This window comes from Bombina bombina, chromosome 8, assembly GCF_027579735.1.
Source record: "Bombina bombina isolate aBomBom1 chromosome 8, aBomBom1.pri, whole genome shotgun sequence".
In the NCBI taxonomy this organism is placed as follows: Eukaryota; Metazoa; Chordata; class Amphibia; order Anura; family Bombinatoridae; genus Bombina; species Bombina bombina.
The window spans coordinates 24361458-24388810 of record NC_069506.1 but is presented as its reverse complement, the minus strand read 5'-3'; the positions used below and the strand labels follow the sequence as shown (position 1 = coordinate 24388810).

Here is a 27353-nt window from a genome sequence, read left to right as displayed (position 1 = left end):
TTAATGGACTATAAGAATTATCAGGGAGAGGTATTAAGACAATTAAACAACAGTCAGAACTACATCAAATTAAACAGAAACCCCACCTTGGAATACAAGAGGGAGTTGGATAACATTCTACTGATGCAGAATGGCTGGATTTCGGAGGGAGAGAGAAACTTCATGTTTACTGAATACCCTAAGACCCCAGTTTTCTATATACTCTCAAAGATCCACAAGACTCTTATTAACCCTCCGGGAAGGCCCATAATCTCTGCTATGGAGTCACTAAACCAACCAGTGGCCCAATACTTGGATGATATTCTACAGGGACTAGTAAAACAAATACCCTCATATAAAAGGGACTCTGATCACTTCCTAGAGACACTGAAAGGAATAGAATCTTGTGGGGATAATATGCTATTTGTTACAATGGATGTCTCAAATCTTTATACCTGCATCCCTCATGAGGAGGGGATTGAGGCAGTTAGGCAGTTGCTACAAGAAAATACTAGTTCTAGGGGGCCTCCTGTAGAATACCTAACCTTACTATTACACTTCATATTGCATAACAACTATTTCAAATTTGAAAAAGATGTTTTGCTACAGTGCATGGGTACAGCCATGAGCTCTCGGGTAGGACCGAGCTATGCTAATATTTTTATGCATTCATATGAACAGGCTAATATTATGAATAATGAATTATTCTTACAATATGGTAGGAACTAAAGGAGGTTCATAGACAATGTGTTTTTCTCTGGTATGGTGGTGAAAGTACCCTCACTAGATTCCTGGAGGAGATTAATAAAATTCAGGGCCCCATTAGATTTGTCCCTAAATGGGACAAAGAGAAAATGGAGTTTCTGGATATAGAACTATTCAGAGACAATGACAGGATAGAGACAAGGGTGTATAGAAAGACTATGGATAGAAACATTGATAAAGGCCTACAGGGCTGAAACTCGTAGATTTGCTTTGATTTGTTTACTTTGGTAATACTACTTTGGTAATAGTAGGTGAGGTGCATCAAGCCGCTCATAATTATCTGAGTGGAAAACATATGCTTAATTCCTCACCCAGGATCTATATACCAACTGTTTACTAATATCTTATAGCTTGTCAAGTTATATAAAGATTTTGGAACTTTCTCTGATTCACACAGTGATTCAGTCTTTGACCTTCAACACCGGAACAGGTAGTAGGACCTGTAGGTACAGCTTGAACGGTATCGTAGCTGCCAGCAAATACCTCGGTCCCAGGACCTACCTGAGCCTTCTCTGAGACATTGGAATCTACACCTCAAGTATACTATACTGCTCAACTTAGCTGTTTACATCTAGCCCGGAGTATTGCATAAGATATCTTTGGTCCGGAGCACTGCATAAGATACCTTTGTTAATCGGGACTCTGACTTCACAAGTGACAGTTATTTTTACTACAGGAGTGACGGTAACATTGTAACCATTCATTTGGAGGAGAACTTTTTAACCCGTGTCTTTTATTGCCAGTAAAGTTACGAACAGTAGCCATTAATGTTCTTGTGTAACACAGCTTATTACTATATTGTTTCATTGGCTCTCATCACTAGTTCAAACGTCTTATTTTTGTTTTTAATCTTGCTAGTTTTATTTTATTTATTCAATGTAATAGGTGCCGGCACCCTATGATCATATTTAATTGTTTATAAATTATATTTTAAACTTTATTTCATTTTCATTTTTTATCCAGTATTTTCATTATCAATTAATTGATAGTCAAACCAGGGACCCCGAGGGGAACCTGAGAGCGGGGTGCGCTGAGTAGATCCAACTAACGAAATAAACGAAATTTACCACAAACCATATGGCCCCTGTGCAGTCAGGTTAATGGGCTCCTATGAAATTGGACGGTTTCTTGCGAGATTATGAAACCAAGCGGTGTCAGCGGCTAAGCTCCTCTGGTTCTTGGAGTGAAGATTTCTGAAATTTAGGAAAAAAGAGGGCGCCACATAGCGTGATACTGTTTTTACAGGCTCAGAGAGACAAGGTGTTCTAAAGGCTTACCGATAAGCTTTGCACCGTTCTGTGACCGGTGCTATCAGGCAGACTAACACTCTCAGTGGTTAGCACACTGGGTGGCCTCAGGTGTAATACAGGCAGGTAGATAAAAGAGCATAAGACAACTTCCCACAAACAGATTTAATAAATATTACATGTTTCTTTAGAATATACGCTGCATATATAAATTTAAACGTTCCACAATCTTTCTTTTTAATTCAATTTATTTGTATTTAAGGTTGCAATTTGTTTGTAATTATATCCATTTGTTTTTATGCCTGAGGAAAAGACCATTGGTCTAGAAACGCGTAGCAAATTGTTTATGGATTAAAGATTTTTAACTTGACTACACGGAAGTTGTCTTATGCTCTTTTATCTAACCTGGAGGGGTGTATATTCTAATACCCACTGGAATTTGCAGTATACGTGCTGCACAGCCACAGAGTTACTCCAATCAAGTAACGCTGAGATCCACCTGCCTGTATTACACCTGAGGCCACCCAGTGTGCTAACCACTGAGAGTGTTAGTCTGCCTGATAGCACCGGTCGGCGGTCACAGAATGGTGCAAAGCTTATTGGTAAGCCTTTAGAACACCTTGTCTCTCTGAGCCTGTAAAAACAGTATCACGCTATGTGGCACCCTCTTTTTTCCTAAACATCAATTAATTGAGTATACATTCACTACTTTCTAACAATATTATTATCACCCACCCAGTATGTTCTGAGTTAACACTAATCTCTGGCAAACACACTGCACTTTCTACTTGTTTCTTCAGCAAATACACTGCCTCTTTCACTTTACACGCCGCTTATTATTCCTATAGAACCACTTATCACATTTTATAATCTCTATGCTTATAGCGCTACCCATATACATTCTTTTTGCATGTATTGTTCACCTTGGTTGGTAGTTAGGAGATTTACCAATCTTTTGGGTCAGCATATTAGAGATAGAGAGTGTTAGTATCTTTAACAAATCCCTTTTTTTTGCTTTGTATAGAAAGACTATGGATAGAAACACCCTAGTACGATATGAGAGTTTTCACCCAAGACACTTACTTAATTCTATGCCAAAAGCTCAAATCTTGAGAGCAGTGAGACTCACCTCTAAACTGGATGAGGTAGAAAAAGCTGTGGATGAAATGGGTGAAAGATTCTCAAAGAGGGGATACCCAGCTAGTATCTTACAAGATAGCAAAACACAGGCAACAATTGCAAAAGAACAAAAAGTGGAGAAAAGGAGAAAGAATGAAGATAAACTATTTTTCCTCACTGAGTATACAACAGACAGTTGGAAAATATGAAGGGCTATCCAGGATAATTGGAAAATCCTACAAAGGGATGAGAGATTAAAATCTTTCACAAAGAACTCCCGATATTCTCTTATAGAAGGGGACACTCCGTGAAGGATATGTTAGTACAGGCAGATCCCACTGATAAATATGAAAAACCAGTAAAACATTTTCTGATGAGAAAACCAGGTGTATATGGGTGTCATGGATGCACAACATGTGATAACCTAGTCCTAGGCAACACATTTACACACAGCCACACTGGTAGGAGGTATGACATAAGACAGCCATTAAACTGTGAGTCTAAATACGTGGTTTATATGATCAAGTGCCAGTGTGTATATTGGAAAGACGGAATGTATGCTGAAGGAGAGAATGGCAGTACATTGGTCCAGCATCAGACAGGCTTTAGAGAAACGGGAGTCAGATCAGCCTGTGGCTAAACATTTTCTGAAAAAGGGCCACTCTGTGTCTAGTTTCAGATGTTGTCCTATAGACCAAATACAACCTCTTAAATGAGGGGGTGATAGAAAGACTATTTTATTACAAAGAGAGTCCAGATGGATCTCTGAACTAGACACAGTCCTCCCCAGGGGCTTGAATACATACCTGTCTCTGTCCTGTTTCTTGTAAAATAAGTAATCTGAAACTCAATAAGCTGAATTTTATTTTATTTGATTATATTATTATAGTGGATTTTTGTACCACTAATGGAGGGGATATAGTAGTTAGTTTATACATCAGTTATAATAGTTATTTGTAAATATGTTTATTACCCTGTAATCCTAACAATTTTTTCTAGTAATGCACATGTGACTATAGTATTCTAATGTATTAATGCTTTATTTTAGGTAGAGAAAAGGAAAATTCCAGTAATCAGTTAAGTGAACTGAATTCATATTCTACCTTAGAGAATCAGAGAATCACAGGGTCATAGAGCATCACCTGAGTGAGTGGGGGAGTGGTTTAACAGGGTATAAATATTGTGTTAGTTTGCATTGCATGTTACCTTGACAAAGGCCCAGGTTGGGACCGAAACGTTGGAAAATAAATGTTGAAAAACGTATGAAAAAGAGAGAAGCGTTTTTCTTGTATACCTATATTCATTTGTGACTCAGGCTCTAAGAAGTTATGCTAGAGTGCTAACCTTGCATGGAAACATATATATATATATATATATATATATATATATATATATATATATATATATATATATATATATAAAATACACATATATACTCACAGACACACATGCACCCTTTATACAAAAACATACAGTACTATATACAGTATATATATATATATATATATATATATATATATATAGGAACAAAAGACTTGCACTCACTGGACTTTTTGTATAATATTTACTTGTTTGTTAAAGTGTATATATTCACTGTTTGTTTGATTCACTTGCTGTCTGAGGAAGGGGATATATTATCCTCGAAACGTCACATTTGATAAGTAAATATTATACAAAAAGTCCAGTGAGTGCAAGTCTTTTGTTCCTGCATATCATTTTTTACTAGCACCCTGGCAGTTGTGTCAAAGTGAGAGTGCACATCTCTGCTACGAATATATATATATATATATATATATATATATATATATATATATATATAAACAAATAGAAAAGATTTCAAAAGTTATTCCTCTTTTTAATAGAAAGGGAATACAGCATTCTTTTATTTCTTTTAGCTTTTTTTGTTTCTTATTTTAATCCATAAGTCTTATAACCTTCCCAGTATTCATTGTGACATAGAAAAAAAACCAAGCATAAAAACAAGGTAATATATACAGCTGTATATACCCAGCAATTGAAACAAATAACCTGCTAGAAACAAAAATGATGGCATCTTATATATCTCTTATTGTTAAGACACATACGGCTAGATTATGAGTTTTGCGTTATACTGAAAAAGCAGCGTTATCAGGTTATAACGCTGCTTTTTCACTACCACTGGTATTACGAGTCTTGCAGATTATGGGGCACCTCACACTTTTTTGGCCTTACCGCAAATCAATTTGCGTATAGTCTATTTTCAATGGGACTTCCATAGCGCCGGTATTACGAGCTTGTCCTGGGAGGCCAAAAAGTGAACGGTACACCCTATCCCGTCAAGATTTGTACCGCATTCTAAAGTCAGTAGTTATGAGTTTTACACTACAAAGCCCTAGCATAAAACTCATAACTCATAACCTTTAAATGACGTCATCCAAGATGGCGTCCCTTAGATTCCGATTGGCTGATAGAATTCTATCAGCCAATTGGAATTAAGGTTGAAAAAATCCTATTGGCTGATGCAATCAGCCAATAGGATTGAACTTCAATCCTATTGGCTGATCCAATCAGCCAATAGGTTTGAGCTCACATTCTATTGGCTGTTCCAATCAGCCAATAGAATGAAAGCTCAATCCTATTGGCTGATTGCATCAGCCAATAGGATTTTTTCAACCTTAATTCCGATTGGCTGATAGAATTCTATCAGCCAATCAGAATCTAAGGGACGCCATCTTGGATGACGTCATTTAAAGGTACCTTCATTCAGCAAGAAGACGTCGATTGAAGAGGATGCTCCACGCCGGATGTCTTGAAGATGGAGCCGCTCTGCGTCGGAAGGATGAAGATAGAAGATGCTGTCTGGGTGAAGACTTCTGCCCGTCTGGAGGACCACTTCTGCCCGTCTGGAGGACCACTGCTGCTGGCTTCGTTGAGGACATCTTGCCGCTTGGATGAAGACTTCTCCCGGTAAGTGGATCTTCGGGGGTTAGTTGTAGGATTTTTTAAGGGTGTATTGGGTGGGTTTTATTTTTAGGTTAGGGCTTTGGGCAGCAATAGAGCTAAATGCCCTTTTAAGGGCAATGCCTATTCAAATGCCCTTTTCAGGGCAATGGGGAGCTTAGGTTTTTATAGTTAGGGTTTTATTTGAGGGGTTGGTTGTGTGGGTGGTGGGTTTTACTGTTGGGGGGGTTGTTTGTAAAATTTTTTTACAGGTAAAAGAGCCGATTTCTTTGGGGCAATGCCCGGCAAAACGCCCTTTTAAGGGCTATTGGTAGTTTAGTTTAGGCTAGGTTTTTTTTTATTTTGGGTGTGCTTTTTTATTTTGATAGGGCTATTAGATTAGGTGTAATTAGTTTAAAGATCTTGTAATTTGTTTTTTATTTTCTGTAATTTAGTGTTTTTTTTTGTAATTTAGCTAATTTTATTGAATTTAGACGGGTTAGGTTTTATTTTACAGGTAAAGTTGTATTTATTTTAGCTAGGTAGTTAGTAAATAGTTAATAACTATTTAGTAACTATTCTACCTAGTTAAAATAAATACAAACTTGTCTGTAAAATAGAAATAAACCCTAAGCTAGATACTATGTAACTATTAGTTATATTGTAGCTAGTTTAGGGTTTATTTTATAGGTATTTAGTCATAGATAGGAATGATTTAGTTATTAATTGTAGGTTTTATTTATATTTATTTTAATTATATTTAAGCTAGGGGGTTTTAGGGTTAGGGTTAGACTTATGTTTAGGGGTTAATGAATATAATATAGTGGCGGTGACGTTGGGGGCAGCAGATTAGGGGTTAATAAATGTAGGTAGGTGGCGGCGGTGTTAGGGGTGGCAGATAAGGGGTTAATAATATTTAATTAGTGTTTGTGATGCGGAAGTACAACGGTTTAGGGGTTAATATGTTTATTATAGTGACGGCGACGTTGGGGCGGCAGATTAGGGGTTAATAACATTATGTAGGTGTCGGCGATGTTGTGGGCAGCAGATTAGGGGCTAATAAATAAAATGTAGGTGTCGGCGATGTTGGGGCAGCTGATTAGGGGTTCATAAGTATAATGTAGGTGGCGGCGATGTCCAGAGTGGCAGATTAGGGTTAATAAATATAATGTAGGTGTTGGCGATGTCGGGGGCAGCAGATTAGGGGTTAATAAGTGTAAGATTAGGGGTGTTTAGACTCGGGGTTCATGTTAGGGTGTTAGGTTTAAACATAAAATGTGTTTCCCCATAGGAAAGAATAGGGCTGCGTTACTGAGATTTACGCTGCTTTATTGCAGGTGTTAGGCTTTTTCCCAGCCGGCTCTCCCCATTGATGTCTGTGGGGAAATCGTGCACAAGCACGTATAACCAGCTCACCGCTGACTTAAGCAGCACTGGTATTGGAGTGCGGTATGGAGCACAATTTTGCTTCTTGCCTTTTAACGTCGGGTTTGTAAAAACCTGTAATACCAGCTCTGCAGGTAAGTGAGTGCTGAGAATAAAGGGCAAGTTAGAACCACACCCCTCATAATGCAAAACTCGTAATCTAGAAGATAGATATCTATAGTCCTTCCCGTAGGAAGCAGTTAAGATCGCTCTATTCACAAACTCCAGTCCCGGAAATGTAAATAGCAACAGTCCCTCTATTGCTCTGTGAGCTACAGATAACACCAGCAAATGACCATGGTATTCAAAACCGCTCTTAAGGTCTATCCAGATTAGTGGGGCATAAGAATGGCAGAGTACCTTTCCAGTAAACCCATTGCGAGATCTGATAATCAAGCTTCAGCTACGCCTTCATGACCTCCCGTTGACGAGAGCTTGTTTCCATACGAGTATACACAAAACGCTTGCTTCTGATCCTGCCTCCTTAGCTTGGGAACGTGTAGTAATTACACCCAGTTCTCAGGTTACTCTGTTTCCTACATGGTCTAAGTGGATACACTATTTCAGCTTCAAGCAGTTTACCATTTGCAGGAAAGCCTCCATAGAACACATCTTACTTGTTGCTCAAATTTGATACAACTGCTCACAAACAACAGTCCTTGCAGCAAATTTTCAAAGTGGAAATCAAGTAAAATTCTGCATAGCCAACGACATATGCGTTTCACCCCATTTGTACTGGGGCTTCGTCACATATATATATATAATACACATATATACTCAGTATATATGGTACATGCCTACATATAAAATACACATATATACTCTCAGTCACACATGTACACTGTACACAAATACATACAGTGCTATATACAGTATATACAGTATATGCCTACATATATAATACACATATATACTCACAGTCACACATGCACACTCTATACAAATACATACAGTACTATATACAGCATATAGAGTATATACCTACATATATAATACACATATATACTCACAGTCACACATGTACACTGTACACAAATACATACAGTACTATATACAGTATATACAGTACATGCCTACATATATAATACACATATATACTCACAGTCACACATGTACACTGTACACAAATATATACAGTACTATATACAGTATATACCGTATATGCCTACATATATAATACACATATATACAGGTAGCCCTCAGTTTACGCCGGGGTTAGGTTCCAGAAGGAATGGTTGTAAATCGAAACCGTTGTAAATTGAAACCCAGTTTATAATGTAAGTTAATGGAAAGTGAGGGAGATAGGTTCCAGGCCCCTCTCAAAATTGTCATAAGTAACACCTAATACATTATTTTAAAAGCTTTGAAATGAAGACTTTAAATGCCAAACAGCATTATAAACCTAATAAAATAATCACACAACACAGAACATATAATTAAACTAAGTTAAATGAACAAAAACATTTGCTAAACAGCATTATAAACCTAATAAAATAATCACACAACACAGACTTCACTTGCATTTTTCTGCAAACAGTTCTTTCTATGCATTCCAATCTGGACTGAGATAGACAGGAAGATCTTGTTCCTTTGAAATCTGCTTGATAGCTCAGGTCTGGTTAAACTGGTTAATTTCAGCTTGCTTGGCTTTGCTGCAAGACAAGCGGACAGCTCCACCTACTGGCTATTTTAATAAATGCACTGCTTCTCAATGCTTTTCAATAGCAGTCACATGACTGGAAAAAAGGTTGTTATTCTGAAACGGTGTAAATTGAACCGTTGTAAAACGAGGGCCACCTGTACTCACAGTCACACATGTACACTGTACACATATACATACAGTACTATATACAGTATATATATGTATACATATATAATACACATATAAACAACATGCACATAAACATGCAACAACAATATAACTTAAATCCCTTTAAATATTGTTTAATTAATAAAAAATGTGTGTGGGGACATAAAACACATATTTTAAGCTGCATGATAACGTATGTTTAAATTTAAGAAAGATTTTGGAATGAATAATGCGGCTTTATTTTGTCAAATAAGTATATTTTTTGTTTTTTCCTTCAGAGCCTTACTAATCAATCACAAACTAATAGGCATATATGATTTAAGCATGATTTGTTGTTTGCACATGTGCAGATAAATAAATAGATTGGGGTAGCCCCGCCCTCTTCCCTTCCCTTCCCTTAAGGTGGTTTAGCATTGATTCAGCGTAGTGAAATAGTAATAATTTATTGAACAGGTATGTTAACAAATACAAATGCTCCTTCTCTGCTAATCTCCATCAAATAACTAAATATAAAGCTATTATATGCACAGTGATATTCACCTAAACTACCCTGTATGTCCACTGCTATAGCAAATAATGCTTCACCTATCTAGATGGTTAATGCATAAAAGATAATCCACCTTAAATACTTGAAAGACAAGGTAAGGGGTTAAACTGGTTCACGGAAAAGTAGATAATAGTATTAACCAAGCTTCCTGGGAGAAAGTGGAACAAGCATAGTTTTTAGATGTATTTTACAGCAAAAGGCAGCAAAATAAATAGTATTGATGTTGTATATTACATTATTGTCACACTTTCAATAATTAAATAATTTATGCATTGTTACATTTTAAGGGTAATTATTAATACATAATTATTGCCTTGTTGCAAAAATTAAAATGTATTGCAATTGGTGTCATTACATTAGCCACTAAAGAGTCAAAGATGTCAAACTATCTGATTTTAGAACATATAGAAATTCTGTAGGCAAAAAATTAAATACAGTTTAATGACATTTTTGAAGGGTTAACCATATTGGTAATAACATTAGGGAACAACATTGGATTTTAAATATCCGGATCATAAACTTGCTGCAGATTTTAGTGCAATTTGTATTTCATGGTGTTAATTTACGGATATAGATACATATATAACATGACAGCTCTGTATTTGTAATGTTGGTGAGCAATAAAAATGCATATTTCATTCTCTCTTTAGCGTAATTGTATAATTAAATATGGTGTCACAATTCTATTAAAGCCAGATGTCTTCTGCATGGGGTAAGAAATAATCATTATATAATCTGGCGTCTCCCTCCTGACTCTGGGGACATTAATCTCTGTTTGTTGTAAAATGAGAACACTTATTTCTGCAATCTGTTTACTTCAAGTATTCTTAGGATAAAGGGCTTCAGGGGGGGGATCCACTGAGATGAATGTTCCTAACCTGTAACCCTGCAACACCCGGCCCCATGCTGGGGATTTGATCTAAAACCAAGAGATGGGCTGGTAATCTATAATCTCTGCTTTTCATTCAGTTTGTGGATTTTCAGTGCTCATCCCAGCCTTGTGAATTAACCCTGACGTTGCTGGTTCCCGTCTGCACTCAGTACTAGTGGTAAATACAATGTATTCAGCACTGTTATTAATCAGCAATGTTACTGTTATAAATAATCACTGTGTAATTCTTAATGATAATATAAATGATGTCCCCTTTGCAGTTTTCCCATTTAATGTATCACTATTTATAATTCTGTGTCATTATTACCCCAGACTTTGTCACACCTTGTTGGTCTTTTATATATACGTATTTGTTTGCATATTGTAGCATCTGAGTTTTTGTGCAAGCGATATTGTGTTTTCATGAGCAGTTTTAATTGAGCTGATATTACAAGTTGAGCGAAATCGTGATTGCGCTAGCTTCAATCCTTACCGCAATCTCAGAGCTATGGTTAACAGTTTTCCGAAACTAAAAAGTGTCACAAAATACATTACAAATTGCAGTTACACTCATATTAACACTGTCTAATAAATATTATTCTAAAAAAAAACTGCACAAAAAAAGTTAAAAGTGCTCAAAGATATAAGATCTCAGATGTTGGGGAAAAAAAGCAGCCAAAGTACTTTCACTTAGAGATACATACATATACATTGTTAAAGTTGTATTTGTATGTATATAGATATGTTTAACTATGTATTTACTGTAAATATTTCACATTACAATGTTCTGCACATAGCAGAATATGTTCTATGCATTTATAAATAGATATTCCCATAAATATCTGTATATATCTATACCTATATATAATCATGTCTGATAAAATAGACCTGGGGGAGGGGCATCCTTTACCCCATACAACCTTAAAATTGTCTAATCAGCCTGAGGAAAAAACAAAAATAGATTTCTTACCTGGACAGGTAAACCATCCATGCCTTTGCTATGAGGCCTTTCTCAGCATTAGGGTATATGGGTGTAATGCGTTCTGAAAATAAAATGATACTGAGATTAAAGTTGAAATCTGATTTGTTGGATGGGGATTTTTGCATGTTAAAGGGACACTGTACTGTAAAATGTTTGCCCCTTTATTGTCTTCCCAATGATTCATTTTACCTGATGGAGGGTATTAAACTGTTTACAAATAGTATATTTACCTTTATTTTGTCATTTGAAACAGCTGCTTTTGACTGTTGAAACCGCCTCCTATACTAAAAATAAGAATACATCTCTATTCTCTAAAAAAAAAAAAAACTATGCAAACAAGATCCAGCAGAAGAAATCACACTCCCTGTGGGGAGTGGGATAGTTACTAACATTTCCATTCTCAATTGTTATTTCATATAAGGGTCTTTGTGTTTATGTAGAGTGATATGATAAAGAGGTTTGTTAAAGGGACACTGAACCCAAATTCTTTCTTGTTGTGATTCAGATAGAGCATGCAATTTTAACACCTTAATGACCACAGCACTTTTCCATTTTCTGTCCGTTTGGGACCAAGGCTATTTTTACATTTCTGCGGTGTTTGTGTTTAGCTGTAATTTTCCTCTTACTCATTTACTGTACCCACACATATTATATACCGTTTTTCTCGCCATTAAATGGACTTTCTAAAAATACCATTATTTTCATCATATCTTATAATTTACTATAAAAAATTATAAAATATGAGGAAAAAATGGAAAAAAACACACCTTTTCTAACTTTGACCCCCAAAATCTGTTACACATCTACAACCACCAAAAAACACCCATGCTAAATAGTTTCTAAATTTTGTCCCGAGTTTAGAAATACCAAATGTTTACATGTTCTTTGCTTTTTTTGTAAGTTATAGGGCCATAAATACAAGTAGCACTTTGCTATTTCCAAACCATTATTTTTCAAAATTAGCGCTAGTTACATTAGAACACTAATATCTTTCAGGAATGTCTGAATATCCATTGACATGTATATATATTTTTTTTAGTAGACATCCCAAAGTATTGATCTAGGCCCATTTTGGTATATTTCATGCCACCATTTCACCGCCAAATGCGATTAAATACAAAAAATTGTTCACTTTTTCACTAATGTTTTCACAAACTTTTGGTTTCTCACTGAAATTATTTACAAACAGCTTGTGCAATTATGGCTTAAATTGTTGTAAATTCTTCTCTGGGATCCCCTTTGTTCAGAAATAGCAGACATATATGGCTTTGGCGTTGCTTTTTGGTAATTAGAAGGCTGCTAACTGCCACTGCGCACTACACGTGTATTATGCCCAGCAGTGAAGGGGTTAATTAGGGAGCATGTAGGGAGCTTTTAGGGGTAATTTTAGCTTTAGTGTAGTGTAGTAGACAACCCCAAGTATTGATCTAGGCCAGTTTTGGTATATTTCATGCCACCATTTCACCGCCAAATGCGATCAAATTAAAAAAAAACGTAACATTTTTCACAATTTTAGGTTTCTCACTGAAATCATTTACAAACAGCTTATGCAATTATGGCACAAATGGTTGTAAATGCTTCTCTGGGATCCCCTTTGTTCAGAAATAGCAGACATATATGGCTTTGGCATTGCTTTGTGGTAATTAGAAGGCCGCCAAATGCCGCTGCGCATCACACGTGTATTATGGCTAGCAGTGATGGGGTTAATTATGTAGCTTGTAGGAAGCTTGCAGGGTTAATTTTAGCTTTAGTGTAGAGCTCAGCCTCCCACCTAAAACATCAGACCCCCTGATCCCTCCCAAACAGCTCTCTTCCCTCCCCCACCCCACAATTGTCCCCGCCATCTTAAGTACTGGCAGAAACTCTGCCAGTACTAAAATAAAAGCTATATTTGTTTTTTTTTGTGTTTTTTTTAAGCATATTTACATATGCTGCTGTGTAGGACCCCCCCTTAGCCCCCAACCTCACTGATCCCCCACCAAACAGCTTTCTAACCCTCCCACTCTGCCTTAATGGGTGCCATCTTGGGTACTGGCAGCTGTCTGCCAGTACCCAGTTTAGTAACAAAAAGTATGTTTTGTTTTGTTTTATTGCCCTTTTCTGTAGTGTAGCTTCCCCCCCCCCCAAGACCAACCCCCCACCCCTTCCAGAACCCTTAGATGATCATTTTTTTTTTTAAATATTTTTTTTTTCTAACGTTTATTAACTTTTTTTCTGCAGTGTAGCGGTTCCCTCCCCCTCCCGCCCGCCCCGTGCACGCTCCCGCCCGCCGCCTTCCGTGCACGCGTGCGCTCCCGTGCGCGCCCCCGTCTGTCCCGCCCCCCTCCACTCCACTTGGCACATCGATGGCTGCTCACCCGCCTCCCAGACTTGCTCCCACCCACCAACGATACCGGCCACCGATGTCCGGTGCAGAGAGGGCCTCAGAGTGGCTCTCTCTGCATCGGATGGCCAAGGGGGGTTATTGCAGGATGCCTCGATATCGAGGCATCACTGCAATAACCGGAAAGCAGCTGGAAGCGAGCAGGATTGCTTCCAGCTGCTTTCCAGACCAAGGACGTACGCCACACGTCCTCGGTCATTAACTGTATTTTTTTTTACAACGTGTGGCGTACGTCCTTGGTCGTTAAGGGGTTAAGCAACTTTCTAATTTACTCCTATTATCATTTTTTCTTCGTTCTCTTGCTATCTTTATTTGAAAAAGAAGGCATCTAAGCTATGGAGCCAGACAATTTTTGGTTCAGAACCCTGAACAGCTCTTATTTATTGGTGGGTGAATTTATCCACCAATCAGCAAGAACAACCCAGGTTGTTCACCAAAAATGGGCCGGCATCTAAACTTACATTCTTGCTTTTCAAATAAAGATACCAAGAGAATGAAGAAAATTTGATAATAGGAGTCAATTAGAAAGTTGCTTAAAATTGCATGCTCTGAATTACGAAAGGAAAAAAAATTGTGCTCAGTGTTCCTTTAATCGATTTAAGGGCTAATGTACAAGTGGAGTACTAACAGTTGTGTGCAAGTGAAAAGGAATTTATTGAGGCTCTTTGCGTGAGTCGGAAGTAGGACACGTATCTCGAGTTGAATGTAAATTTGGTTGAGTGCAACTTAATTTAATACGTGTCAGGATAACACGACTTTTGATTATATGTAGCTAATGTAGCCACCAATCAGCAAGCACTATCCAGGGTGCTGAACCTAAAATGGTCCGGCTCCTAATCTTTACATTCCTGCTTTTCAAATAAATATAGCAAGAAAACAAAGAAAAATTGTTTTAAAAGTTGCTGCTCTATCTGAATCATGAAAGAAAAACATTGGCTTTAGTGTCCCTTTAATAGTAGCTTGTTGTTTTGTGAGTCACCACCTGGAAGTATATTAATTACTTGCTGATTAGTGATGGACTGTCTTGTCTTGCAGGATCAGACTGATATGCTACAGTAAAAGTAAAAGGAATAGTAACCTTATGTGACAAACAAGAAAGTTTCTTCCATGTGGAAAATGATGAACTGAAAGATACTGCACCCTTAACCCCTTCCCGCCCGGACTTATTTGTCTACATTGGAACAAAGTTTCGGTTTAAACAAATAAGTAAAAAACTGATTTCAATGATGGGATTGTGTCATGGAAATTGCCTATAACGCTAGGCATGCCCTCCAGCCCACAATCCCTTCAGTACAGCCAAACGGCGATTATATTCTATGCCATCCTAAGGGCTTTAAAGCCCAGTGCGGTTAGGACGGCATAGAACGTCATAAGGTTGTGAAAGGGTTAATGTGTAAAATCTCTTTGCCTCAGCAAATATGCGCATCCCGCTTGTGTAGGATGCCATGTAATGTATAAAAGAGACTGCACCCTAGGTGGCGCTCACCTAACAAGCAAGCAAGGAAGTTTTTCCAGATCATTTTCATTCCCAGTTGAGTTTTTCTCTTTTTTTTCTTGTATGTAAATTACTCTGGGGACTCCCTAAGAGTAAGAAGTGGAACCAAATGTGGATGCCTTGCTCACATTCCCTAAGGATATGCAACTGTACCTCACTGATGAGGCCTGTGGAAGCCAAAACATACATCTGAGGTTTGCTGCTTTTTCTCATTTGGAGAAGAATTTCAGGGCATTTTGGGGCTGGGTTGTCTTTGGGGTCGATTTATGATGCTGCAGCCAACAGGGGCCAACATACGCGCCCCTGTCCACCTGCAACTCGCCTCGGGCGGGCTGAATTCCATTGCCGGAGTTCAGCATTGCACACAGGCACTATTTTGCACTCTCATGAAATACCACCCTCTGCCCGCACACAGCCAATCATGTGTGGGCAGGAGCTGTCAATCTCCCCGGTCGGATGGATCCCCGGTCGGGTAGATTGAAATTCGCCCACTAAGAGGTGGTCAAAGGGTAAGGAACGCAGTGGTCTGATGACCACTGCTTGTTAAATACAGACTGCAGGTTCTCTTGTGAGAACCTGCAGCCATAGCGTGGCAAAGGAGTTGATAAATTGACCCCTTTAATGCAAGATCAGACTGATATGCTACAGGATATTTCATCTCTGTAAAAGGAATAGTAAGCTAAAAGATACTGTGCCTTTAGTGACAAATAAACAAGGGCATTTTACCAGCTGTGACTCCAACCCCAGTCTACTGATCCTGCACAGTAGTTAGGAAATATTTCTGGCTATGCATATAAAAAAATCTGTCTTTACAACTCACCTTGATTTTTGACAGCCATTTGTATCCCTACTTTTCATATTAAAAAACTTGAATAATTTTCAAACTTGACCATTTACACATAATAAAATATTCTAGACAATCATTTAGTCAAAAAGACTCATGTCCCTGCTATCTACTGAGGTTTTTTTTCCCATATTTTCATAAGCTGTGATACTTTGTGTCTAGTATAACAACAGGGTTGTCCAAAACCATGGCCTGGAGGCCACAATGCGGCCCTCTATTGTGTTGCAGCTGCCTACCTACCTCTCCAGCGGTCTTGTTACTCTTCTGATTAGTAACTGGTGTTGCCAGCTGTCGTCCTCAACAATACAGGAGTATCTGTCAGCAACTGGGCACAATGCCCCCTAGAATCTCTTTCTTAGACCAAACTCTAAAATCCAACAATGTATATTTCTCACAACTGAGCAGTAATTTTACCCCTTAGCTGCCAGTAGCATACATAACTCTACCTTAGCCTCCACTCTAAATCCAAAAATGTATATTGTTCACAACTGAGCAGTAATTGTACCCCTTCACTGCCATTAGCATTCAAATCTTTACCTCAGCCCCCACTCTAAATCCCACAATGTATATTTTTCACAACTGAGCAGTAATTTTACCCATTGGTTGCCAGTAGCATACATATCTCTACCTTAGCATCTACTCTAATTACAACAATCTATATTTTTCACAACTGAGCAGTAATTTTACCCCTTGGTTGCCAGTAGCATACCTTAGCCCGCACTCTAAATCCCGCAATGTATATTGTTCACAACTGAGCTGTAATTGTACCCCTTGGCTGCCAGTAACATACAAATCCATCATTTTACAGTCCCTTGACTGATTCTCACTTCTTTTTGCTCCATATCTTTAATGTATTAAGATATTGAAGGCATTTTATACTTAGCTAACACTCAAGGACAATAAAAAGCTGGACATTTGTGATGATTTTACTGGACAGCCTGTTAAAATACTCTGTGTGTGTGTGTGTGGTCACGCTGTGTGTCTATCTGGGCCTGTATTGATATGTTGGTGGATGAACATCTTCCTAAAAAACAGTATTTATAAAAAGTGTATATTTTATTTAAATAAAAGGGATAAATAAAAAATTGTAAAAAGGAAATGCTGTAATCTATTAGAATATTTATTTATTTCCCTGTTGTTTGTATATAACTTTGTGTTTATCCCCTACAAAGAGATTAAACACATAGAGTCAGCTCAAGAGCAGCAATGCACATTTGGGAGCTAGCTGAACACATCTGATGAGCCAATGACATGAAGCAAATGTGTGTAGCCACCAATCACCAGCTGGCTTTGCTCCTGAGCCTACCTAGGTATGCTTATCTACAATACTAAGAGAATGAAGTAAATATGATAAATAATAGAGGTAAATTAAAATGTTTCATAAAATGGCATGTTCTGTCTGAAGCACAAGAATGTAATTCTGACTTTCTTGTCTGTTTATTAGAACTGATAACATTTCTTGGTGCTGTGTTTTACAGCAGATCTGTAACTTTTCTTCCATCTTCAACAGACAATAAAAGCTGTTCTGCACTAATTGTTAAAAATGACTATTTATGTTATTTAAAGGGTAGACATAAACTGTGACTGTCAGTTAATTAATGGAAGTTGTGTTATGTTCACTACATTGTTTTATTTTCTGGTAATTAAAAAAAATGTAACCAAGGAAATGTAATAAACATAGAGAATCATTTGCAGCAGTAATAAAATATAGAATTATCATTTTGCACCTTACAAAGAGCATTTTAAAATACATTTTTTGGTGTTTGTTTTTATCTAGATGTCCCTATGATGACATAAAAACATAATTTATGTAAGAACTTACCTGATAAATTCATTTCTTTCATATTAGCAAGAGTCCATGAGCTAGTGACGTATGGGATATACATTCCTACCAGGAGGGGCAAAGTTTCCCAAACCTTAAAATGCCTATAAATACACCCCTCACCACACCCACAATTCAGTTTAACGAATAGCCAAGAAGTGGGGTGATAAAGCATATAAAATAAGGAATTGGAATAATTGTGCTTTATACAAAAAAATCATAACCACCACAAAAAAGGGTGGGCCTCATGGACTCTTGCTAATATGAAAGAAATGAATTTATCAGGTAAGTTCTTACATAAATTATGTTTTCTTTCATGTAATTAGCAAGAGTCCATGAGCTAGTGACGTATGGGATAATGACTACCCAAGATGTGGATCTTTCCACACAAGAGTCACTAGAGAGGGAGGGATAAAATAAAGACAGCCAATTCCTGCTGAAAATAATCCACACCCAAAATAAAGTTTAATAAAAAACATAAGCAGAAGATTCAGACTGAAACTGCTGCCTGAAATACTTTTCTACCAAAAACTGCTTCAGAAGAAGAAAATACATCAAAATGGTAGAATTTAGTAAAAATATGCAAAGAGGACCAAGTTGCAACTTTGCAAATGTGATCAACCGAAGCTTCATTCCTAAACGCCCAGGAAGTAGAAACTGACCTGGTAGAATGAGCTGTAATCCTCTGAGGCGGAGTTTTACCCGACTCAACATAGGCAAGATGAATTAAAGATTTCAACCAAGATGCCAAAGAAATGGCAGAAGCTTTCTGGCCTTTTCTAGAACCGGAAAAGATAACAAATAGACTAGAAGTCTTTCGGAAAGACTTAGTAGCTTCAACATAATATTTCAAAGCTCTAACAACATCCAAAGAATGCAATGATTTCTCCTTAGAATTCTTAGGATTAGGACATAATGAAGGAACCACAATTTCTCTACTAATGTTGTTGGAATTCACAACTTTAGGTAAAAATTCAAAAGAAGTTCGCAACACCGCCTTATCCTGATGAAAAATCAGAAAAGGAGACTCACAAGAAAGAGCAGATAATTCAGAAACTCTTCTGGCAGAAGAGATGGCCAAAAGGAACAAAACTTTCCAAGAAAGTAATTTAATGACCAATGAATGCATTGGTTCAAAGGGAGGAGCTTGAAGAGCTCCCAGAACCAAATTCAAACTCCAAGGAGGAGAAATTGACTTAATGACAGGTTTTATACGAACAAAAGCTTGTACAAAACAATAAATATCAGGAAGAATAGCAATCTTTCTGTGAAGAAGAACAGAAAGAGCAGAGATTTGTCCTTTCAAGGAACTTGCAGACAAACCCTTATCTAAACCATCCTGAAGAAACTGTAAAATTCTCGGTATTCTAAAAGAATGCCAAGAAAAAAGATGAGAAAGACACCAAAAAATATAAGTCTTCCAGACTCTATAATATATCTCACTTGCAGACAAACCCTTATCTAAACCATCCTGAAGAAACTGTAAAATTCTCGGTATTCTAAAAGAATGCCAAGAAAAAAGATGAGAAAGACACCAAAAAATATAAGTCTTCCAGACTCTATAATATATCTCACTTGCAGACAAACCCTTATCTAAACCATCCTGAAGAAACTGTAAGATACAGATTTACGAGCCTGTAACATAGTATTAATCACAGAGTCAGAGAAACCTCTTTGACCAAGAATCAAGCGTTCAATCGCCATACCTTTAAATTGAAAGATTTCAGATCCTGATGGAAAAAAAGGACCTTGTGACAGAAGGTCTGGTCTAACGGAAGAGTCCACGGCTGGCAAGAGGCCATCCGGACAAGATCCGCATACCAAACCTGTAAGGCTATGCCGGAGCTACCAGCAGAACAAACGAGCATTCCTTCAGAATCTTGAAGATTACTCTTGGAAGAAGAACTAGAGGCGGAAAGATATAGACAGGATGATACTTCCAAGGAAGTGATAATGCATCCACTGCCTCCGCCTAAGGATCCCGGGATCTGGACAGATATCTGGGAAGTTTCTTGTTTAGATGAGACGCCATCAGATCTATTTCTGGAAGTTCCCACATTTGAACAACCTGAAGAAATACCTCTGGGTGAAGAGACCATTCGCCCGGATGCAACGTTTGGCGACTGAGATAATCCGCTTCCCAATTGTCTACACCTGGGATATGAACCGCAGAGATTAGACAGGAGCTGGAGTCCGCCCAAACCAAAAAAATTCGAGATACTTCTTTCATAGCCAGAGGACTGTGAGTCGCTCCTTGATGATGTATGCCACAGTTGTGACATTGTCTGTCTGAAAACAAATGAACGATTCTCTCTACAGAAGAGGCCAAAACTGAAGAGCTCTGAAAATTGCACGGAGTTCCAAAATATTTATCGGTAATCTCACCTCCTGAGATTCCCAAACTCCTTGTGCCGACAGAGATCCCCACACAGCTCCCCAACCTGTGAGACTTGTATCTGTTGAAATTACAGTCCAGGTCGGAAGCACAAAAGAAGCCCCCTGAATTAAACAATGGTGATCTGTCCACCACGTTAGAGAGTGTCGAACAATTGGTTTTAAAGATATAAATTGAAATATCTTTGTGTAATCCTTGCACCATTGATTCAGCATACAGAGCTGAAGAGGTCGCATGTGAAAAACAAGCAAAGGGGATTGCGTCCAATGCAGCAGTCATAAGACCTAGAATTTCCATGCATAAGGTTACCGAAGGGAATGATTGTGACTGAAGGTTTCGACAAGCTGAAAACAATTTAGACGTCTCTTGTCTGTTAAAGACAGAGTCATGGACACTGAATCTATCTGGAAACCCAGAAAGGTTACCCTTGACTGAGGAATCAATGAACTTTTTGGTAAATTGATCCTCCAACCATGATCTTGAAGAAACAACACAAGTCGAATCGCATGAGATTCTTCGAATGAGAAGACTGAGCAAATACCAAGATAATCGTCCAAATAAGGAAATACCAAACCCTGTTCTCTGAATACAGAAAGAAGGGCACCGAGAATCTTTGAAAAAAATTCTTGGAACTGAGGCTAGGCCAAACAGTAGAGCCACAAAACTGGTAATGCTTGTCTAAAAAGAGAATCTCAAACACTAAAAGTGATCTGAATGAATCGGAATATGCAGATACACATCCTGCAAAACTATTGTAGACATAAAATGCCCTTGCTAAACAAAAGGCAGAATAGTCCTACAGTAACCATCTTGAATGTTGGTATACATAACGATTCAATATTGATAGATCCAGAACTGGTCTGAAGGAATTGACCTTCTTTGGTACAATGAAGAGATAAAATAAAACCCTAGCCCCTGTTCCAGAACTGGAACTGGCATAATTACTCCAGCCAACTCTAGATCTGAAACACATTTCAGAAATGCTGAGCCTTGCTGTGTTAACTGGGACACGGGAAGAAAAAAATCTCTTAGCAGGAGGCCTTAACTGAAGCCAATTCTGTACCTTTCTGAAACAATGTTCTGAAACCAGAGATTGAGAACGGAATTGATCCAAACTCCTTTGAATAAAACGTAATCTGCCCCATACCAGCTGAACTGGAAAAAAGGGCCGCACCTTCATGGGTACTTAGGAGCTGACTATAGGTTTCTATAAGGCTTGGATATATTCCAAACTGGAAATAGTTTCCAAACTGAAACCGCTCCTGAGGATGAAGGATCAGGCTTTTGTTCCTTATTATGAGAAAAAGAACGAAAAAATGATTATTACCCTGGAAAGAAAGGGAAAAACAAAGTTAACTTAGAAGACATATCAGCATTCCAAGTTAAATCCATAAAGCTTTTCTAGCTAAAATAGCTAGAGACATATACCTGACATCAACTCAAATGATATCAAAAGATGGTATCACCAATAAAATTATTAGCATGTTATAGAATAAAAATAATGCTATAAAATTATGATCTGTTACTTGTTGCGCTAAAACTTCTAACCAAAAAGATGAAGCTGCAGCAACATCCGGTAAAAATATAGCAGGTCTAAGAAGATTACCTAAACATAAGTAAACTTTTCTTAGAAAGGATTCAATTTTCTTATCTAAAGGATCCTTAAATTTAGTACTATCTGCCGTAAGAATAGTAGTACATTTTAGTAGGAATAGAGACAGCCCCAAACCTTAGGGATTTTGTCCCAAAAAAACTCTAATCTGTCAGATGGCACAGGATATAATTGCTTAAACGTTTAGAAGGAGTAAAAGAATTACCCAAATATTCCATTCCCTGGAAATTACTTCAGAAAAAGCATCAGGGAGATTAAACACTTCTGGAATAAATACAGGAGATTTAAAAAAAAAAACCCTATTTAAACGTTTAGATTTAGTATCAAGAGGACCAGAATCCTCTATATCTAAAGCAATTAATACGTCTTTAAATAAAGAACGAATAAATTCCATCTTGAACAAATACAAAGATTAAACAGCATCAACCTCTGAGACAGAAACTTCTGAACCAGAAGAACCATTATCAGTATCAGAACGATGATGTTCATTTAAAAATTCATCTGAAAAAAGAGAAGTTTTTAAAAGACTTTTATGTAAACTAGAAGGAGAAATAACAGACATAGCCTTCTAAATGGATTTAAAAAATAAAATCTCTTATGTTTAACAGGAACACTCTGAAAATTAAATGTTGACGAAACAGCAACAGGTAATATAACAGTACTAAAGGAAATTTTATCTGCATTAAAAAGTTTGTCATGACATGCAATACAAACAACAGCTGGAGAAACAGGTACCAAAAATTTATAGCAGATACACTTAGCTTGGTAGCTCCAGCCCCGGGCAGTGATTTTCCTGAAGTATCTTCTGACTCAGTTGCAACGTGGAACATCTTGCAATATGTAATAGAAAAAACAACATATAAAGCAAATTGATCAAAATCCTTAAATGACAGTTTCAGGAATGGGAAAAAAATGCCAGTGAACAAGCTTCTAGCAACCAGAAGCAATAAATAATGAGACTTAAATAATGTGGAGACAAAAGCGACGCCCATATTTTTTTAGCGCCAAACAAGACGCCCACATTATTTGGCGCCGAAATGCCTTTTGGCGCCAAAAATGACGCCACATCCGGAACGCCAAAAAAATCCACGCCAAGAATGACGCAATAAAATGAAGCATTTTCAGCCCCCGCGAGCCTAACAGCCCACAGGGAAAAAAGAGTCAAATTTTTGAAGGTAAGAAAAAATGATTAATTCAGCGCATTATCCCAAATATGAAACTGACTGTCTGAAAATAAGGAACGTTGAACATTCTGAGTCAAGGCAAATAAATGTTTGAATACATATATTTAGAACTTTATAAACAAAGTGCCCAACCATAGCTTAGAGTGTCACAGAAAATAAGATTTACTTACCCCAGGACACTCATCTACATGTTTGTAGAAAGCCAAACCAGTACTGAAACGAGAATCAGTAGAGGTAATGGTATATTTATAAGAGTATATCGTCGATCTGAAAAGGGAGGTAAGAGATGAATCTCTACGACCGATAACAGAGAACCTATTAAATAGACCCCGTAGAAGGAGATCATTGAATTCAAATAGGCAATACTCTCCTCACATCCCTCTGACATTCACTGCACGCTGAGAGGAAAACTGGGCTCCAACTTGCTGCGGAGCGCATATCAACGTAGAATCTAGCACAAACTTACTTCACCACCTCCATCGGAGGCAAAGTTTGTAAAACTGAATTGTGGGTGTGGTGAGGGGTGTATTTATAGGCATTTTGAGGTTTGGGAAACTTTGCCCCTCCTGGTAGGAATGTATATCCCATACGTCACTAGCTCATGGACTCTTGCTAATTACATGAAAGAAAATGACACTTGTTGGAGTTGCTACTATTCACCAATAGAGACGTAGGTGTTGTCCTCATCAGCCAATGCTCATTGTATCCCTGATAGGCATTTATATCCAGTTATTTTTAAAGTAAATTAAACCAGATTTGAATTTAAAGATTTACATTTAAAAAATGTAACATGTTTAAATAGTTGTATTTCTTATATGTGAGATCTTAAAGGAACATGAAACATAAAATCAAACTTTTACTCACACAGAGCACGCAATTTGAAAACAAAATTGTTTCTATTGGCAAACAGAGAATAATTACAGAACAAAGGGCATTTTATAATAGAAGTAAATTGGAAAGTTTTTTTTTTTAAACTTCTTTAACTAAAGCATGGAAGTTTAATTTTAACTTTAAAGGGACAGTCTACTTGAAAATGTTTATTGTTTAAAAAGATAGATAATCCCTTTATTACCCATTCCCCAGATTTTGCATAACCAACAAAGTTATATTAATATTTTTTTTACCTTGTAACTAAGTCTCTGCAGACTGCCCCCTTATTTTATTTATTTTAATACACTTGCATTTTAGCCAATCAGTGCTGACTCCACGTGAGTCAGCACAATATTATTAATATGGCACACATGAACTAGCGCTGTCTAGCTGTGAAAAACTGTCAAAATACACTGAGATAAGAGGCAGCATTTAATGGATTAGAAGTCAGTTTATGAGCCTACCTAGGTTTAGCTTTCAACAAAGAATACCAAGAGAACAAAGCAAATTTGTTTATAAAAGTAAATGAGAAAGTTATTTAAAATGACATGCCCTATCTGAATCATGAAAGTTTAATTTTTACTTGACTGTCCCTTTAATATACTATACACTTGTTATTCCCCAGAAAGATCTGTACCTTTTTGGTATAACTAAGACAAAGGATTAATGATAGCGCACAAAGGTCCAATATCCCAATAAGAAAATGACAACTTAAACTGAGAAATAACGATTCAGTTCCATAGATTCACTAAGATTTCCAAATTTTGTTCAGTAGCACAAAAAACCTCCTATGTTATCCTCTGAAACGGATTCACTAACAATTGGAGGGCTACCTTACACTTCAGTAAATAAGCAACAAATGATAATAACGGTACTAGAGGTATTTTACTTCTGTGTTATTTTAATTCTTAGTTCATCTTTGCAATTCAGAGCACATAGAAAGAACATATTCTTTAATGCTGAAACACTATATTTGGTCTGTCTAATGCCAAAAACAAAACAACAAAAACACATAGGTGATAAATCTGAGCGCCTCTTGCCAAAATCAAAGCTCTGCTGGCATCGTCAGATCTATGGTAATAGGGTGCCATGTGCCCCAATTTTTACTAAGGTACCCCCATACCTGAACAGTGCTAATTACCCTGAATTTGTAAGGAGAGTGTTAGAGGAGATAGAAGAAGATTTACAAAATAAAGAAGTGGATAGTAAAATAAAGTTCCTCACCAGCCTGCCCTGCACCTTTGCAATTTAGCTCTGTGGTCAACTTGTTGGACCCACAAATTTGGTCTAAAGCCAATGCAGCCCTCTTGCACTTAGGTTGCTATGAACAGCTTGTATTATGATTTTGTTTGTTTGTTTTCAATCATTTTTTTAACTAACTGTTCCTTTGTGAGCAGGTAGTCCTGTCCCTGTGTAACTCACCTTCCCAAAGGCTCCAGGAATGACCCTGTGCAGAGCTGTAAATCCAGGCTTGGTCTGAAGATTACTGCTGGTCCCTTCACATTGTTCCTGGTGTTTATACTGTAAGTAACATCAGATGAGTGCGTTAGACACATGACAGACGGAGCAGAGGGTCATAATCTGAGAGAGCTGTGTATATTCTACAAATCTACTCAGGCACATTAAAGGGAACTTTCACAAAGAGACTGAGGCCACCCTATCAATATTAATTAGAGAGCTCAGGGCACAGATATTCAAATGGTTTCTGGAATAAACATTGTTTGAAGAAAGTTAATGATGACCCTGGCAGTATCTGAGATTTAATGCAGTTTAAAGAACATGGAAACATAAAACAGTAATACATCATCAACTGCGCCTGGTATAAGGTTCTGTTCGCTTACTGCAGATTAAGTGCTGTCAAACAAGAGGTTAAACAATCCCCTGGCAGGCTGCATGACAGCTGCTCTCTGATACAAACTCCCCTCCAGTTTAATCCCAAACTGGTTTAATACATCAGGATTTAAAGGGACACTGTACACAAAGATATTCTATCATACATATGAAAGAGAAATAGTTTTAAAATATTCTTTTTATGAAAAAATAAATATGTTAAAGCTTGTATAAATTTGAATTAGGACTGTCTGGAAATGTACGTTGCTTGATGCATACCCAGATATTCACTGTTCATTAGCTGATACTAACAAATCCTTCAGCAAAGCTGTTTAAATGTTAAAGGGATATGAAACCCAAAAATTGTCTTTTGTGATTCAGACAGAGCATACAATTCAAAAAAAGTTTCCAATTTACGTCTAATATCAAATTTGCTTTGTTCCTATGTTATTTGCTGTTGAAGAGATACCTAGGTAGGCGTCTGGAGTACTAGATGGCAGGTAATAGTGCTGCCATCTTGTGCTTTAGCAAGTGGATAACATTCTTGCAAAACTGCTGCCATATAGTGCTCCAGACACGTGCACACTCCTGAGTTTACGTCTCTGCTTTTCAACAAAAGATATGCAAGAACAAAGAAAATATGATAATAGAAGTAAAATAGAAAATTGTTTAAATTTAAAAGCTCTATCTGATTAATGAAATAATATTTTTGCAGTTTCATGTCCCTTTAATTAAAACTACTTGGAAATTCATGTTGTATACCCAGGTTTTCACTGCTCATTAGCTGATACTGACAAATCCTACTGCTGGTTACAAAAAATTTAAGCTGTTTAAATGTTAATTAAAACTAGTTGGAAATGCATGTTGCATACCTAGGTATTCACAGCTCATTATCTAATCCAATCAACTCCCACAGCAGTATTAGCGCATAGCAACATGTTCCTACAGATACAGTGTGCATTGTAGGACATCCTTTCTTAATCTTTCAAAAGATTATCCTTCTTCCCAAATCATCAGATGGCAGACAGTATTTATCAGACAACATTACAAAATTCAGGAAATATTAAAGAAATCCTTTTATATTTTTGATATATGATAATCTATCCCTGTTCTACAGAAGCCCAGAGAGGCCATGCCTTTTATTTATTGTTTCTGACTTGTTATCTTGGGATAACAACTTATTTTCTTGACGTAAGTTGTTTTGTCAAAATAACAAACACTGTTCAGAAGTTTAAACGATACAAGCTGAGTTTT

The 27353-nt window shown here is 37.2% G+C and overlaps 1 protein-coding gene across 1 annotated transcript in view; it reads right to left on the bottom strand.

Annotated features, from left to right (window-relative positions):
* LACTBL1 (lactamase beta like 1) overlaps positions 1-27353 on the bottom strand; it is a 55188-nt gene that overhangs the window by 27466 nt on the left and 369 nt on the right. Inside the window, exon 2 of the mRNA XM_053690914.1 lies at positions 25692-25790. Within this exon, the coding sequence (XP_053546889.1) occupies positions 25692-25790 (99 nt within the window). The remainder of the gene's footprint in view (positions 1-25691; positions 25791-27353) is intronic.